We start from the raw sequence: 17,590 nt of genomic DNA on the forward strand, positions 1-17,590 counted from the left end.
GAAGTAAGGAAGAAAAGTAGGAAGAAAGGGACCGGCCATGAATTGAACCCGAACTATCTGCATATGAATCAGAAGCAATAGCCAGTAGACCACCAAGCCTGTCCCCAGTTGCACTTCCCAACCTGGCCGTAAAAGTGACCATTGTAGAGGCTCCCTAGTACCTGTTCAAAAGTCATGAAAATTATTTCCAGAAACGAACTGATATACTACCCATAGGTGGGTTGGCTTTGCTTTGGCATAATCTCATAAGTCCCGCAACGTGGAGTCCCTTGGACTGATGTTATAAAATGTCATGTACGGCCACGTAAAGCTTCGGTGCAAAAAAAGACAAAATTTGACTTGGAAACAGGTGAAGTCGATGGCTACCAATTGACCATGATGGAGGTTCTTCATGAGAGATACATACATACATTTATTTGCTCAACATCATTAAGACAAGACATAATCAACAATAGTACGCCACAATACTCGGTTTGTGGCTGTCGCTCTCCATCCTCGGTCGCGCCCAATGCTCGCCAAGTCACGCTCCACCTGGTCCGCCCATCGTGATCTCTGCGCTCTACGCCTTTTTGTGCCAACCGGATCAGTTGCAAACACCAGCTTTGCAGGGTTGTTGTCCGGCATTCTCGCAAAATGCCCTGCCCACCGTATCCTTCCGGCTTTGGCCACCTTCTGGATGCTGGGTTCGCTGTAAAGTGCAGCGAGCTCGTGGTTCATCCTTCTCCGCCACACACCGTTCTCCTGCACACCGCCGAAGATCGTCCTTAGCACACGTTGCTTGAAAACTCCGAGTGCTTGCAGGTCCTCCTCGAGCATGGTCCATGTCTCGTGTTCGTAGAGGATCTCCGGTCTTATTAGCGTTTTGTACATGGTGCATTTGGTACGTGGGTGAATCTTTTTCGACCGTAGTTTCTTCTGGAGCCCGTAGTAGGGCCGACTTCCGCTGATGATGCGCCTCCGAATTTCACGGCTCACGTTGTTGTCAGCCGTCAGTAAGGATCCGAGGTAGACGAATTCCTCCACCACCTCGAAAGTATCCCCGTCTATCTCTCTTCATGAGAGATACTTCATGTAAAGCAGCACAGAGGGTACCAATGACGATATGTAGTGAGTACAAGATAGAGAAGTCGATTTCGCATAAAAATGGTTTGGACCGGCTACATCTTCTTTAAGATTTAATGTTTGAATTTCATTCAATGTGATTTAGGAACTTTTCAATAGCATCGCTATTATCAAAGATTTCCAACAGTTAACAGACCAATACATGCTATAACGAGCGACCATTCCTGTCATCGTGCTAAAAATATGATCTCATTAACGGGCCCCTTTCCAACCTTTAGCGGACCCTAGCTGATGATACATTACCGCAAAACGCCTGGTTGCACAACACAATCAGACCGACCCCTTTTTCCACCAAAGCCATAAAGTATAAACGAGAGTTAAATTTCTCCTCCAGCTGCTGATGCTGGCTGGGCGCGTCTGTGGCCGAGTCCCACAATTGGGTCGGGCGGGAAAAAGTCTGCTCACTCGAAACCGCAAAGCTTTCATCAAAGCGGATTTCGTCGAAAATAACGGAAAAGGATCCTCTCGTATAACTTATCCAAAACGGGGCTCCAATCTTCAAATGTCACCCTCTTAGCAGTTTTGTGTGAACGAGCTTCGAGCTCCAAGGTTCGGTCGTTTGGGCTATAAACGCTGCAGGATACGAAAGGTCCACCCAGAAATAATTGAAACGTTCCTATATATGCTCCATCGGAGGATCCCTAGATAAGTGCCAAGCCGGCATCAGCCAGCCGTTGGAAAGAGCAGTGAAAATTTCCATTTCACAAAGCTGCACGTAACCGGTCGTTCAATAAAAGACTCACCTCTCTTGACCGAAGCGGACCGGAGGACACTCTCCATCCACTGTGAGAATGATATTTATCGTTGAAATTTTCATATTTTTTTCCCTTTCTTTCCTCACTTGTCTCCACAGGAACCCGAACGAACAACTTGAGAACGACCATGTCCGGGATAGGCAGAGATTTAAAAACATCGAATGGACACCGTACGAGAGTGTCCACAAAAAGTATCTGAATCTAGGTGAGTACAAGAACACTTTTTTGATGAAGGGTCATTCCATGACACGACGTACCTACTTTCGAATATGGTCATTGAGATGTAAAGTGAAGATAGTGCTCTGAATAACATCTGGTGGCCTAAAATCGTTCAGGACCGAATTGAACAAAGTTATATACAAAACAATATGAACGAACTATCCTGATAGAAGCTTGAAACATGAAGTATGTTTAGTGCAAACATAAGGAAGTGCATAATATGACATCCAAAAGAAGGAAAATGAATTGTATATTATCGATATAAACAAGGTGTTCTCTACATCAATGGAAATGTTTTTATTTTCACAAGCTTAGTGAAATCTTTAACAATGGGGAATATTGGACAATTTAGAAATTCTGCAAAATGATGAGTGTTTTTAATCAAAACTATGATAAAGATGTAAATTTATTAATTCTATTAAAGTAGGGTAAAATCACTAGATTTCGCCCCCCTCAAGCATTGGTTCCCTTATAAAGCATGCGGCTCCCATTTTCATCCTACGAAAAACGAAGGATTGAAGCGCTGTATGTTTTGTTTCTTATTTTTGTATTTTTTGTTAGAAGTTAGCCACTGAAGTTGCCCTGAAAAATATCCAATGCACGTCTAGATCCACTCGTTTCCTAGACTTCCTATCAAATTTAAATCCACTTAAACTCCATTTTGTAAGAGAAAAGAAAACATTTGTATCGGAAGTTTAGAGCCCCAATGTTGAACGCTTCCCAAAGCGAGCTCCCCAGTCAACCAGTTAGTGATCGTATAAGATGTTGCATAAGTTGTTAAAGTGGTGGCGATATGCGCACATTTTAGATGGAGACATGCATGCATATATTCAGTGCTGAAAAATTCATTTCGTCATATCTAAATTCAATCCGCTACAGCTTATTTTAGAAGCTGAACCTGAGAATATGGTATATGAAAAACTTGTGCGGCTAGATCAGTTCTGCAAGAAAGTCACGGAAAAACAGCTATTTTTCGAGTATAAAAGGTAAATGTCACGGACTGCCTTCGAAAAATGCCAATGATATTCACGATGAATATCATTTGGCATTTTTCAACGGTAGTCCGTGACAGTTACCTTAAATATTCGATAAATAGCGGTTTTTCCGTGACTTTCTTGCAGAACTGGTCAAGCCGCACAAGTTTTTCATATACCATATTCTCAGGTTCAGCTTCGAAAATAAGCTGTAGCGGATTGAATTTAGATATGACGAAATGAAATTTTCAGCACTGCATATATTTATCATCTTATGCAACATCTTATAAGACCCAGACATCCTAATGTTGGCCGATTCTCGCTAATTGGTGAACGATTAAAGTTTTAATTAACATTCGATAAAATTTGGCACGGTAAAGGCTGGGTATGCTGCGCAATTCAGATCCCATTGTGATCCACTAGCCTCTGCCCAGCAACTCAGATCCCATTGTGATCCACTAGCCTCTGCCCAGCAACCTCCACGCGGTACCGGCCGGAAACTATGAGCAACCTTAGGGAAGATCGGGTAACCAACCCCGGTGGGAACTTTGGTCGTAGGCTGACAGGGAAGGGGGGGTTTGCTTCGGCAAACCTGAGCGTCTGTTCTCCAGGAGGAGCGGCTCACAACAGCGTCTGATCCCCATGTTAGGGGCGGCTGATCTACGTCCGAGTGCCAGGGAAGGACTCCAAGCTCAACTGTGCACTATGGTCCTCCGAAAAGTAGGGGGTTGGTGTCAGGCCCTACGAGCCACCGTAAAAAACCATTGTAACGGAAAATCAGCAACAGAATAATACGAACCGAGACCAACGGCAACGACCCCAGCGAACAAAAAGGACTTGCGATTAAACTCGGTACGTGGAACTGCCGATCTCTCAACTTCATTGGGAGCACCCGCATACTCGCCGATCTACTGAAGGACCGCGGGTTCGGCATCGTAGCGCTGCAGGAGGTGTGTTGGACAGGATCCATGGTGCGAACGTTTAGAGGTAATCATACCATCTACCAGAGCTGCGGCAACACACGCGAGCTGGGAACAGCTTTCATCGTGATGGGTGATATGCAGAGGCGCGTGATCGGTTGGTGGCCGATCGACGAAAGAATGTGCACGTTGAGGATCAAAGGCCGATTCTTCAACTTCAGCATAATAAACGTGCACAGCCCACACTCCGGAAGTACTGATGATGACAAGGACGCATTTTACGCGCAGCTCGAACGCGAGTACGATCGCTGCCCAAGCCACGACGTCAAGATCATCATAGGTGATTTGAACGCTCAGGTAGGCCAGGAGGAGGAATTCATTCCGACGACGATTGGTAAGTTCAGCGCCCACCAGCAGACGAACGAAAACGGCCTACGACTCATTGATTTCGCCGCCTCCAAAAATATGGCCATACGTAGCACCTTTTTCCAACACAGCCTCCCTTATCGTTACACCTGGAGATCGCCACAGCAGACGGAATCTCAAATCGACCACGTTCTGATTGACGGACGGCACTTCTCCGACATTATCGACGTCAGGACCTATCGTGGCGCCAACATCGACTCCGACCACTATCTGGTGATGGTCAAACTGCGCCCAAAACTCTCCGTCATCAACAATGTACGATACCGGCGACCGCCACGGTACAACCTAGAGCGACTGAAGCAACCGGATGTCGCCTCAGCATGAGCGCAGAATCTCGAGGCCGCGTTGCCAGACGAGGGCGAGTTCGATGAGGCCCCTCTAGAGGACTGCTGGAGCACAGTGATAGCAGCCATCAACGACGCAGCCGAGAGCAACATCGGGTACGTGGAACGAAATCGACGGAACGAATGGTTCGACGAAGAGTGCAGAACGGTTTTGGAGGAGAAGAATGCAGCGAGGGCGGTAATGCTGCAGCAGGGGACTCGACAGAACGTGGAACGTTATTAACAGAAGCGGAAACAGCAGACCCGCCTCTTTCGGGAGAAAAAGCGCCGCCTGGAAGAAGCGGAGTGTGAAGAAATGGAACTGCTGTGCCGTTCCCAAGAAACACGGAAGTTCTATCAGAAGCTCAACGCATCCCGCAACGGCTTCGTGCCGCGAGCCGAAATATGCAGGGATAAAGACGGAGGCCTCTTGACGGACGGACGTGAGGTGATCGAAAGGTGGAAGCAGCACTTCGATCAGCACCTGAACGGCGTGGAGAACGTAGGCACGGGAGCCCACGGCAACGGAGGAAACGACGACGCCAGTGCAGCGGAGGTCGGAAATGAACCAACTCCCACGCTGAGGGAAGTTAAGGATGCCATTCACCAGCTGGTATCGCAGGATGCCATTCACCAGGATGGTATCGCAGCTGAACTCATCAAGATGGGCCCAGAAAAGTTGGCCACCTGTCTGCATCGGCTGATAGTCAGGATCTGGGAAAACGAACAGCTACCGGAGGAGTGGAAGGAAGGGGTAATCTGCCCCATTCACAAGAAAGGCGACCATTTGGAATGTGAGAACTTCAGGGCGATCACTATTTTGAATGCTGCCTACAAAGTGCTATCCCAGATCATCTTCCGTCGTCTGTCACCTAAAACAAATGAGTTCGTGGGAAGTTATCAAGCCGGCTTCATCGACGGCCGGTCGACAACGGATTAGATCTTTACCGTACGGCAAATCCTCCAGAAATGCCGTGAATTCCAGGTCCCAACGCATCATCTGTTCATCGACTTCAAAGCGGCATACGACAGTATCGATCGCGCAGAGCTATGGAGAATCATGGACGAAAACGACTTTCCTGGGAAGCTGACTAAACTGATTAAAGCAACGATGGACGGTGTGCAAAACTGCGTAAGGGTTTCGGGTGAACTATCTAGTTCATTCGAATCTCGCCAGGGACTGCGACAAGGTGATGGACTCTCATGCCTACTCTTCAACATCGTTCTGGAAGGTGTGATGCGACGAGCCGGGCTCAACAGTCGGGAAACGATTTCCACAAAATCCGGACAATTTGTGTGCTTTGCGGACGACATGGACATTATTGCCAGAACATTTGGAACGGTGGCAGGGCTGTACACCCGCCTGAAACGCGAAGCAGCAAAGGTCTGACTGGTGGTGAATGCCTCAAAAACAAAGCACATGCTGGTAGGCGGAACCGAAAACGACCGGATCCGTCTGGGTAGTAATGTTACGATAGACGGGGATACTTTCGAGGTGGTGGAGGAATTCGTCTACCTCGGATCCTTACTGACGGCTGACAACAACGTGAGCCGTGAAATTCGGAGGCGCATCATCAGCGGAAGTCGGGCCTACTACGGGCTCCAGAAGAAACTGCGGTCGAAAAAGATTCACCCACGCACAAAATGCACCATGTACAAAACGCTAATAAGACCGGTAATCCTCTACGGGCACGATACATGGACCATGCTCGAGGAGGACCTGCAAGCACTCGGAGTTTTCGAGCGACGCGTGCTAAGGACGATCTTCGGCGGTGTGCAGGAGAACGGTGTGTAGCGGAGAAGAATGAACCACGAGCTCGCTGCACTTTACGGCGAACCCAGCATCCAGAAGGTGGCCAAAGCCGGAAGGATACGGTGGGCAGGGCATGTTGCAAGAATGCCGGACAACAACCCTGCAAAGCTGGTGTTTGCAACTGATCCGGTTGGCACAAGAAGGCATGGAGCGCAGAGAGCACGATGGGCGGACCAAGTGGAGCGTGACCTGGCGAGCATCGGGCGCGACCGAGGATGGAGAGCGGCAGCCACGAACCGTGTATTATGGAGAAATATTGTTGATTCAGTTTTATCTTGAATTTGATGTAATACTAAATACACAGACAAACAGACGTAACACTCTGATAATTCGCATCGTACACCGATTTAACGGTCTTTTCCAAAATTTGATAGTTGGCCAACTGCCCAACCGTGGCGCTCGCATCGTTTTTGTTCGAGTTTGACGTTTGCTCACTACCGCCACCTAGTTGGTGGTCGGCCAAACATAGGCCTTTTAGCATTGGGCGAATATGTTTTCGTGACTATGATTTGAATCGAATAATGTTCGAAGTGTTACGTCTGTTTGTCTGTGCTAAATAAATGAATGAATGAATGAAAATTTGACCCGACTTTTACCCGGCATCCGATAATTTTTCATTATGGCGAAATCTTGGGTATTTTTTGGAAGTAAGGCGCTATCCATAAACTACGTAGACTTTTTTTTTTGCCATCTCAGAACCCCCCATCTCCCTCGTAGACTTTTGTTCATACAAAATTTTCGAAATTTGTAGACTTTGGCCAGACCCCCCCTAAGAGTCTACGTAGTTTATGGACAGGCCCTAACAGGGAATGTTCAGAAAAAAATCAGGCTGTTTCAGGGTTCAGGTGATATGAGGGATGAATCAACTGGATCGCCCCTGAAATCACCTAAAACTCCCTGGAACACCCCTAGAACGCTCATGAAACCCTCCGATCAAGGTTGATACTACTTACCACTAATATAATATATGATGACTATGAATTTGAGTACCTATCAGTCCACCTAAATGTGTCACGTTTCATCGACATCAACATTTAGTGACATTTTGAAAGGGCCTAATTTTCAAGCTTTTTTCGATGAGTTATCAAATAACTAATGGCTCTAGAAACCGATTTTTTCGGCAAGAACCCAATCTCGCCCCTTTGACCCATTGTCACCCCTTAACGACGGTATCTAAATAATGTCGTATTCCAGTATGATATTTGCCCTAGATTATCATTGCTCTTCTATTGAACATACCAGAGTAAGCATGGGAATCAGTTCAAATGAAAAAGTGAGATCACAGACAAACAGACGTAACAGCAACGCAACTGAAGTTGTTATAATCTTGTGATAAGATTTTGACTGTGTTGTTTTTCTTTCCTGAAACTGAAATACGTATCAAGTGTAAAAGACATCGAAAACCATTGGAATCGGTTGACAAAAATTTTGCTTAATAGTACAAAAAAATCCGAAAATGATCAAATTATTATATACTCAAATTTGAGAAACACTGTACTTTATGTAACCAATGTGTATGAGTCGTCGTTGATCCTGTCACAAAAACACGATAAAAAATTTTAGAGCGCAACGCTCACTTCAGGCGATGCAGCTCCGAATCGACAAAAAAGTGGAATGACCCTTTTGATTGTGTTCTGATTGAATGGTTGCATTCGAACTGCGGATAAATTCATGACCTTTTATTATTATTTATCGTTTAGATACCAAACCGAAGCTGAAAAACCACTACCGAGCACATCGGTTGTCGTTCTGGCTAAATCTGGTGCCGGATTTGCATAAGCCCGGCGGTGACGATGTTCCCAGTTCACACCACGAGCTCGAAGATGATGAAGAGGAGTCGGTTCCGGTGCCGACAGTAAAACCGCTAAATCCTCCCCTGCGGGATCCCTCGAATGCCAATTCGAATTATTCCTTTTTTACCACACAAGTGTTTTCGCTGTTGAACTTATCCACTTACGGGAATAACAATAGCAGCAACCGTCAGAACGCTCATAAGCCGATTCCAGTGACGGCGGAATCCTCCGAAGGGACAGACGACGACGGTGGCGGTTCATCCCAGGAGGACGGTTTCGCTGCCTACAGCACTGCCCTGAGCGTGACGATAGCAATCGGATGTAGTTTGCTGATACTGAACGTGCTGATTTTCGCTGGTGTTTACTACCAGCGTGACAAAACGAGGTTAAACGAACCGAGAAACAGCACTAAGAAGCGTAACGAAAACGGTCAGATGCCGAACAATATCTGCGGGGAGCTGGAAAGCCTCACCATTCATACAAAGAGCGATCCGTCAACCATACTAGGCCATCACCATGCCTTACAGCATCACCAGATGCCACCTCCGGAGTTTGCAGATCTGCCACAGAGGGCGCCTCCACCTCCCAAGCACATCAAATCAGTTCCAGACGGGACAATTCTCTCGCAACATGCGCTCCAACTAATTGGCAGCAATTGCGGCACCCTGACGAAGAAGAGTTGCGTCAAGTCCAACCTTGCCACCTCTAATCAAGCCCAGAGCGCGATGGACGAACTGCGGGTGTGACGTTAAGTATCCTTTGCCATCGAGGACCAATCTCGATGTGAGCACCAGCACCTGCACCATCAACATCAACATCATCATCATCATCACCACCACCATCACCACCAGCAACAGCAACCGCAGGAATCACCGAGCCACACTTCCGAACGGCAGCAAGAACAACAGCTTTAGTAGCGGCGAGCACCCGAAACGAGATGCACGACAATGGCGCCAAGTGAGTATCGCTCAAACGGTGCTCCGTGAACCGTTACCAATTAATTGATAACTGATGGGAGGGCATATTTAGGTATACATAATTCATAGATAAATTAATGTGTAAATAATACATAGGGCGAAGAAATATTGAACACAGGCCGCGCACAGTTTTCTCTACTCTATTCGCCGGAAATCGATCTTCGCTTTTAGTCTCTGATTTTGTATACATATACCTACCTTTCTACCTTTGCGCGTGACTAGGCAAGCGAGCTGTGAATAATACATTTCATTATGCGGGGGAATTTATTTGCACTATTGCGGAGATTCCACCTGTTTAGACTCCTGCGCGAAAATTAGTTGCGTGGATTTTTCTTGCGTGGGCCCACAGATATAAAACCAGAGCGCGTCCTGGCGAATATCTTACGCTGTGTTGTTAGGTACACATTTGATGATAGTTTAACATTATAAACAAACATTTATAACGCACCAACGCTGAAAATGAGCCTAATCATTTATTTGCGTCGGAATCTATAAATCTTCACAACGGGCAATACATTCGATTTGATTGTTTTGCTGTATCTTGCATTAAGCGAGGTATGCACTTCAAACGGAATCGCCCAAGTAATTTTCGTTCAGTGCATTATTTTTCCGCGGCCGGAATGGTCAAGAAATTTAACACAGCAAGCCCCATTTGATTTGACGTTTCGTTTCAGCTCCGTAATAGGATCCGGAATAAAGCAACGCTTTATTATTTCTTGAGCGATTCCTTACCTGAATTTTCCACGCATCGAGATAGGCCAAGAAATTTCTCGCGATCAGCGTACTACCCATTAGGCGGTGTCATGTTCTTGGTTGTACATATTAAATTACATGACAGTTTCTACAGCATTTAAGCGTAATCAAAAGTTTGATAGGTGGAGTCTTGAAAATGCGAAGAAGAGAAAAAACGAGTCAGGTTGGAATCACTTACATTCCAAGTTTGCATACAAAGTTGGGAAGAAGAAATTTGATGACATTTGGTATGTTGTAGCTTGTAGAAAGCTTACAATAATCTATAACAGGTACCGCCAGTCGGGGTGACATTGGGCCTGGGGGGTAACTTTGGGCCAAAAATCAAGAAAGATGTTAGGCTCAAAATACTAACATTTATTAAAGTGATTATCAAAAAGCTGATACCATATGGTAAATATAACTTGTGTTGATCATCCGCTGTTGAAAAATGTCACATTTGGTTAATTTTCCATTAAGAAAACGTGATGTGAATATCATGGTTAAGCGTACTGTACAAAATCGTTGTTTTAAAATGCCCAGTAGAAAACAGCTGAACATCGGACATGTAATGAACTGCTGTTTTCTAGATATATTGGGTAGTTGTTTTGAGAAGTAATATAAGTTTTCTTGGTTTTGTATGCTATTTTGCATGAAAAACTTATTAATTCGAGCTGAAGTGCAAATAACTCATTTTGGGGGTGACTTTGGGCCATATAAAAGTAATGCAGTCAGTACGAGAACCCTACAAATGTGAATTAAAACAACTGCGAGAATTAACATTATTTTATGCATAAAACGGCGTTTGTTTTAGAAATAAATGTAAGATTCATGCTAAATTAAAAATGCATGCATATCATATAGGTAGATGATGAGGAAATATTTCTTTTGCCTTTTGAGAATGATAGTGGGAGTTATATCCAGGGGATAGCGGATGTATTGTAATGGATCAATGATCGTTTACAATGAATGTGGTCAAACTTTCACGTTTGTTTGCCTGTGGTGTTATTTTAAAGTGATTAGGCACTGAGAGGTTGTACGCAAGCAGCTATATATTCACTAGTTTTGATGTGCAAGCGATATTTTCTCACATTGAACTATTTTTGATTGAATTTTAGTGTTTGGCCCAATGTCACCCCCTAGAAGGGGTGAGATTGGGCCAATTTTAATTACTCTATATTATTGTCAAATGTAAAGTTGAAGCATTTATACTTTAAACAAACCTAAACAGTATATAAATGAACGTGTCTACCGAATCCAACATTGATTTAGAGCTAAAGCATTGTTGTTACGACATACAAAGGGATGGACTATGCAGTTTTGGCCCAATGACACCCCCACTGACGGTAGGTACATTGTTATACAAAAGTAAAATATTTGTGCTTCTGAAAACGTCAGTAATTAATGGTTCATGCATTACAAATATTTGCCCAACATCACGATTAGTGGCTTGCGGGGTTGTTGACCGGATTCCTAGCAACATGCCGTTCCCACCGTATCCTTCCAATATAGACAACCTGCTGAATTCTGGGTTCACTGTGGAGCGCAGCGAGCTCGTGGTTCATTCATACACCGTTACTTCTGCTCCTGCACATCGCCGAAGATCATCCTTAACACGCGTTGCTTGAAAATTCCAAGTGCTTCCGAGTCCTCCTCGAACATAAGCTACATCTCGTAGAACACCACCGGTCTAATTCACGTTTTGTAGTGCGGGGATAAATCCTTTTCGACTGCAGTTTCCTTTGTAGCCCGTAGTAGGAACGACATTCACTGATGATGCACCTTCGTATTTCATGGCTCACGTTGTTGTCAGCCGTCAGTATGGAAACAGAGTAAACGAACTCATCCACCGAAGTAACCCTCTTATATCGTAACGTTATTTCCTAGACGAATCTTTGCGTGTACTGTTCCGCCTACTAGCATGTACACTAAGGTCTTTTTTACACGGTTTTTTTTACACGGTTTTTTTACACGGCTTTTTTACACGGTTTCGCGAATTTACACGGTTTTTTCAACTTTCTCGCGCTAAGTGTCTAGAAGGGAACTCTTACTAAAAGGAAGAAAGGGGATTTATGGGAAAGGGTTGCAAGGGAGTTGAAAAGTGGTATGAAGTGGAGGCGGATGATGATGTAAGAGGTCTGCAGGAAAGGGATGTGCGGGGGGTCTGTTTGTTGAAGGGGGGGGGGTTAATATATGGGGGGCTAGGAGGGGTTTAAGGGAGGTTTCCTAAAGGTGATTTCTGGAGTATGGTTCAGCGTCCTACAGGTCCATGGAGCATAGTTCTGAAGAGAAGTAATTTTCAAGGATATTCTAGGGCATCCAAGAACGAATAAAGGTCTTAAGATCTACAAGCGTAACGGATGGATTGTAGTCGCATTACTGATACGGTGCAATATCCTACAGGTCTTTAGATCACAGTTCTGTAGAGACGTACTTTTCACAGATATTGTAGGACCTCCAAGAACTTCCGAGAGAACAGGCCTGAAAATCTACGAGCGTAATCAATTAATTGTTTCTATATTATTGATGCGGTGTAACATCCTACAGGTCCATGGAGCATAGTTCTGAAGAGAAGTAATTTTCAAGGATATTCTAGGGCATCCAAGAACGAATAAAGGTCTTAAGATCTACAAGCGTAACGGATGGATTGTAGTCGCATTACTGATACGGTGCAATATCCTACAGGTCTTTAGATCACAATTCTGTAGAGACGTACTTTTCACAGATATTGTAGGACCTCCAAGAACTTCCGAGAGAACAGGCCTGAAAATCTACGAGCGTAATCAATTAATTGTTTCTATATTATTGATGCGGTGTAACATCCTACAGGTCCATGGAGCATAGTTCTGAAGAGAAGTAATTTTCAAGAATATTCTAGGGCATAAAAGAACTTCCGCGAGTAGTGGCCTTAAAATCTACAAGTGTAATCGATGGATTGTAGTTACATTACTGATACGGTGTTACATCCTACATGTCCATGGAGCATAGTTCTGAAGAGATGTTGTTTTCAAGGATATTCTTGGGCACCCAAGAACTTCCGCGAGCAGTGGCCTTAAGATCTACAAGCGTAATCGATGGATTGTAGTTAAATACTGATACGGTGCAACATCCTACAGGTCCTTAGAGCAAAGTTCTGTAGAGACTTACGTTTCCAAGATATTCTAGGACCTCCAAGAACTTCCGCGAGTACAGGCCTGAAAATCTATGAGCGTAATCAATTTATTGTTGCTATATTACTGATGCAGTGTAACATCGTGCAGGTCCATGAAGCATAGTTCTGAAGAGAAGTTATTTTAAGGATATTTTAAGATATCCAAGAGCTTCCACGATCAAAGGTCTTACGATCTACAAGCGTAATCGATGGATTGTAATCACATTACTGATACGGTGCAACATCCTACAGGTCCTTACTGCATAGTTCTGTAGAGACGTAGTTTTCAAGGATATTCTAAGATCTCCAATAACTTCCGAGAGTACAGGCCTGAAAATCTACGAGCGTAATCAATTAATTGTTTCTATATTATTGATGTGGTGTAACATCCTACATGTCCATGGAGCATAGTTCTGAAGAGAAGTAATTTTCAAGAATATTCTAGGGCATCTAAGAACTTCCGCGAATAAAGAATTTAAGATCTACAAGCGTAATAAATGGATTTTTGTTATATTACTGATACGGTGTAACATCCTACAGGTCCATGGAGCATAGTTCTGAAGAGAAGTTATTTTCAAGGATATTCTAGGAAAACCAAGAACTTCCGCGAGTAGTGGCCTTAAGATCTTCAAGCGTAATCGATGGATTTTAGTTACATTACTGATACGATGTAACATCCTACAGGAAGCCCCGGATTTAAGGGGGGGCAAAGGGGGCAAGTGCCCCGGCCCCCCCCCGACTAGAGGGGCCCCCCAAGAATCCTGTAGCACTATATATTTTCTTTAAAAAATAATATAAAATGCACTTCAACAACTTCAACTGATACATGCCCTTGATTAGTTATAATTGGGGTCCTTCGAGGGTATCCAGCTTACCTTATAATGTGAATTTTCACTAGAAGATCAAAAGTTTCATAATTTTTTGATAATTTTGCATCGAAATCAGTTTTATCATTTTGGTTGCAGAACTATTTTTATCTTTTGATCAATTCTCTTTCAAATCGGTTGTAAACTTGATTGCACTAAATTCATATCTAGAGAGGTATTACAGTATTCAGTAATCCGGTAGTATGAAGTTTTTTTTTAATTTTAGTATACGTGAGTTTCTATAAAAACCCCTTCGAAGTGCTTGTTGAATCGAACAGATAAACTTTTTTAGAACTTAAAATTACAACAAAAAGCATCTCTAACAAACAACTGCTTAATACCCATCTGCATCAGTTCGTTGAGGTCAGATGTTGTCATGGGAAAGAGAAGATAATGATTCCGAGAGATGTTCGAGAAATTCGGAGCATTTTTAGAAACCTAGTTTATTTTTTGAAACATATCGGAGCAATATTATTTTAGTGTAATTGCCAGGATGCATAATGTTCAGTCATTGACTGAAACAGCACCAATTTGAGTTTTGAATATTTCGGCACACAATATTCAAAAGAAACATTTGAATTTTTGCTCTTCCTCTTCACACAGTCAGTCATTTCGTGGTCATTGAATATGAATCCGATCGAGAAACATCTTCAAAATTACCTACGTTTATGGCTATGATTTCATTCCTTACCGATCGTTTGAAGCAGCCGGTCGTGTGTACCGTGTCTGAATCGCAGTCAATCGCTTTGTAGCCGGTGGAGTTTTTTTGCCCACCTAGTGGTTTTTTATATCGCGAGTTATTTATCCTACCGAGGACGAAGACGAGTGTCTTGGGCGATCCGCGATCGCGGGAAGGAAGCAGGCATTGGAATAGTGCACTGTGCAACGAAAATTTAATTACCCACGCCATCAATAGCGGGCCCGACAACAACGGCGGCGCGCGGCGGCGGCGGTGACGAGTGTGACGGCTGATACAAAAGCAGCAGCAGCGTTTTGTCTGTGCATCCGAGGCATCACCAACAAACAGCTATCTATACACTCGATAAGTATAATCGATATTCGATCTCGTTTTGTGTTGTCCCATTCCTCCGCTCATCACGTCATCACGTGTTAGTTGTTTGTCCACTTTGCAATAACAGTAGGCTGAGGCTCTACAGTGGGCTGAGGCTCAACAGTGGGCTGAGGCCAGAGTGAGCAATTGTAATTTTTTTTTCTCTTTATATATATTTTTTTTTCTTGTGATTTTTTTTCCGGGTTTTTTTTTCTTCTTATTAGCTAACGTTCCACACAGAGTGTGTTAAAATATAAACCAATTTTGTATTAATTCTTCTCCTGCGCATGGATGAATCCAATGGAGGCGAAACGCCTCCCAATGATATCATTGCTCGTACGCGGTTTTATCAGCCATCTTCGCCTGGGCCTTGGGTTGTCTATTTCCGGCGCAAATGCAAACCATTGAATATGCTTTCGATTTCTCGAGAGCTGACGCGTAAGTATCCTGGGACCGTTATTCACCAAGTGAAAGCATCCAAGCTGCGTGTTACCGCACCTAGCTACAAAGCAGCAAATGAAATTGCTCAACACGAAGCGTTTACCGTTGAATACGCGGTCTATGTGCCAGCACGAGAAGTGGAGGTGGAGGGGAAGATCCTCGACGAAATGCTGACATGTGAGGACATCAAGACCGGCTTTGGTCGATTCAAAAATAGGTCAATTCCTGATGTGGCTATCCTAGACTGTAAACGCTTATCTAAGGCTTCCATGGAAGGAAATAAAAAGGTGTACTCGCCTTCAGCGTTTTTTCGAGTGACTTTTCCAGGTTCCGTCCTCCCGGAATTTGTTGTAATCGATGGTGGTTTTTACCCAGTGCATCTTTTTAGGCCGAAGGTTTTTAATTGTACCAAATGCAAGCAGTTTGGTCACAGTGATAGCTTTTGCGACAACAAGCCCCGTTGTGGCAAATGCAACCAAGCTCATTTGGAGGACTCTTGCACACAGGAAGCGGAAAAATGTAGCTACTGTGGTGGAGATCCACATGACTTGCAAGTTTGCCCGGCTTACAAAAGACGCATTCGAAATGAGAGTCGCTCTATCATAAGGCGCTCCAAACAGACATATGCGGAGATGGTGAAATCTTTTAAAACACCAGATTCCGTGTCTGAATCAGCTGTCCCAGTTGAAAATCCCTATCAGGAGTTGTCTTCCGATGATCAGGACGATGGCGAAACTGATGAGGGTGGATCTCTTTCGGAGGTACACGCACCTGGAAAAAGGAAGTCATCATCTTCCCCGGGATTGCGCCGAAAGGTCTTTTTGAAGTCTTCCCTCAAAAGTTTGCCTAATGTCAAAGGAGGCGGGGTAAATTTAAAAACTCCGAATAATCAGGTTCCTTTAGCTTCAGATCCATGTTGTAGCAAGAATCTGTCATCCCCGTCTCCGCCGGTTAAATATACTTCAAAGACAAATATTCGACAAGGTAGCAAGAAAAAAGCTACCAAAGCTCCTCGCACTTCAAGCAAGCCTCCTAGACCCAAGCGAGGACTGTTTACTTTTAGGGTTCTCGTGGATCGCTTATATAATGCCCTCAGCCTTCCAGAAACATTTAGAGGCATTATTGATATGTTTATACCTACAGTAGAAGAATATCTTCGGAATCTGACACAATCATGGCCCCTCCTTGCTGCGATCATATCTTTCGATGGATAATTCATCAAGTGAGGTACAAGATATGATCACTGTGCTACAGTGGAACTGTCATAGTCTAAAACCTAAATTAGACCTGTTTAAGTTTTTGATTCACAACTCTGACTGTGATATATTTGCCCTTTGTGAAACATGGCTTTCTTCTGAAGATGAACTCAACTTCCACGATTTTAACATTATACGCCAGGATCGAGATGACCATTATGGAGGGGTTCTTTTGGGGATCAAAAAGACTTACTCATTTTATAGAATTCCAATCGCGACTCATCCTGGCGTAGAAATCGTCGCTTGCCAAATAAACGTAAAGGGTAAAGAACTTTGCGTAGCTTCCGTTTACATTCCTCCAAGAATTTCAATTAACCGCCGTCATCTTTGGAATGCGGTTGCTGCACTATCACATCCAGTTTTAATTCTGGGTGATATGAAAGCACATGGTACAGGGTGGGGCGAACCATATGACGATAATAGAGCGGCCATTTTCTATGATTTGTGCGACGATTTCAATTTGAACATTTTAAATACAGGTGAAGTGACACGTATTGCATCTGACGGCAAAGAAAGTCGTCTCGACCTATCACTGGGGTCAAGTTCACTATCATTCGATTGCTTGTGGAAGGTAATCGAGGATCCTCATGGTAGTGATCACTTGCCCATTATAACCACCATAAAGCATAATAGTGAAAGGTCAGACCAACCAATTCAGGTTCCCTTTGACCTCACAAGGAATATCGATTGGCAAAAATATGCAGAAGCGGTATCTTTTGGCATCGAATCATTCAACCCCCTCCCACCTTTGGATGAATATCGATTCCTGTCAGA

The 17,590-nt window shown here is 44.1% G+C and overlaps 1 protein-coding gene across 1 annotated transcript in view; it reads left to right on the plus strand.

Moving 5' to 3' along the window:
- LOC109427199 (neuroligin-4, Y-linked) overlaps positions 1 to 17,590 on the plus strand; it is a 231,187-nt gene that overhangs the window by 168,380 nt on the left and 45,217 nt on the right. The window contains exons 10-11 of the mRNA XM_062857113.1: positions 1,976 to 2,082; positions 8,253 to 9,302. Of these exons, the coding sequence (XP_062713097.1) occupies positions 1,976 to 2,082; positions 8,253 to 9,091 (946 nt within the window). The 3' untranslated portion in view covers positions 9,092 to 9,302. The remainder of the gene's footprint in view (positions 1 to 1,975; positions 2,083 to 8,252; positions 9,303 to 17,590) is intronic.

The sequence above is a fragment of the Aedes albopictus genome, chromosome 3 (genome assembly GCF_035046485.1).
Source record: "Aedes albopictus strain Foshan chromosome 3, AalbF5, whole genome shotgun sequence".
Taxonomy (NCBI): domain Eukaryota; kingdom Metazoa; phylum Arthropoda; class Insecta; order Diptera; family Culicidae; genus Aedes; species Aedes albopictus.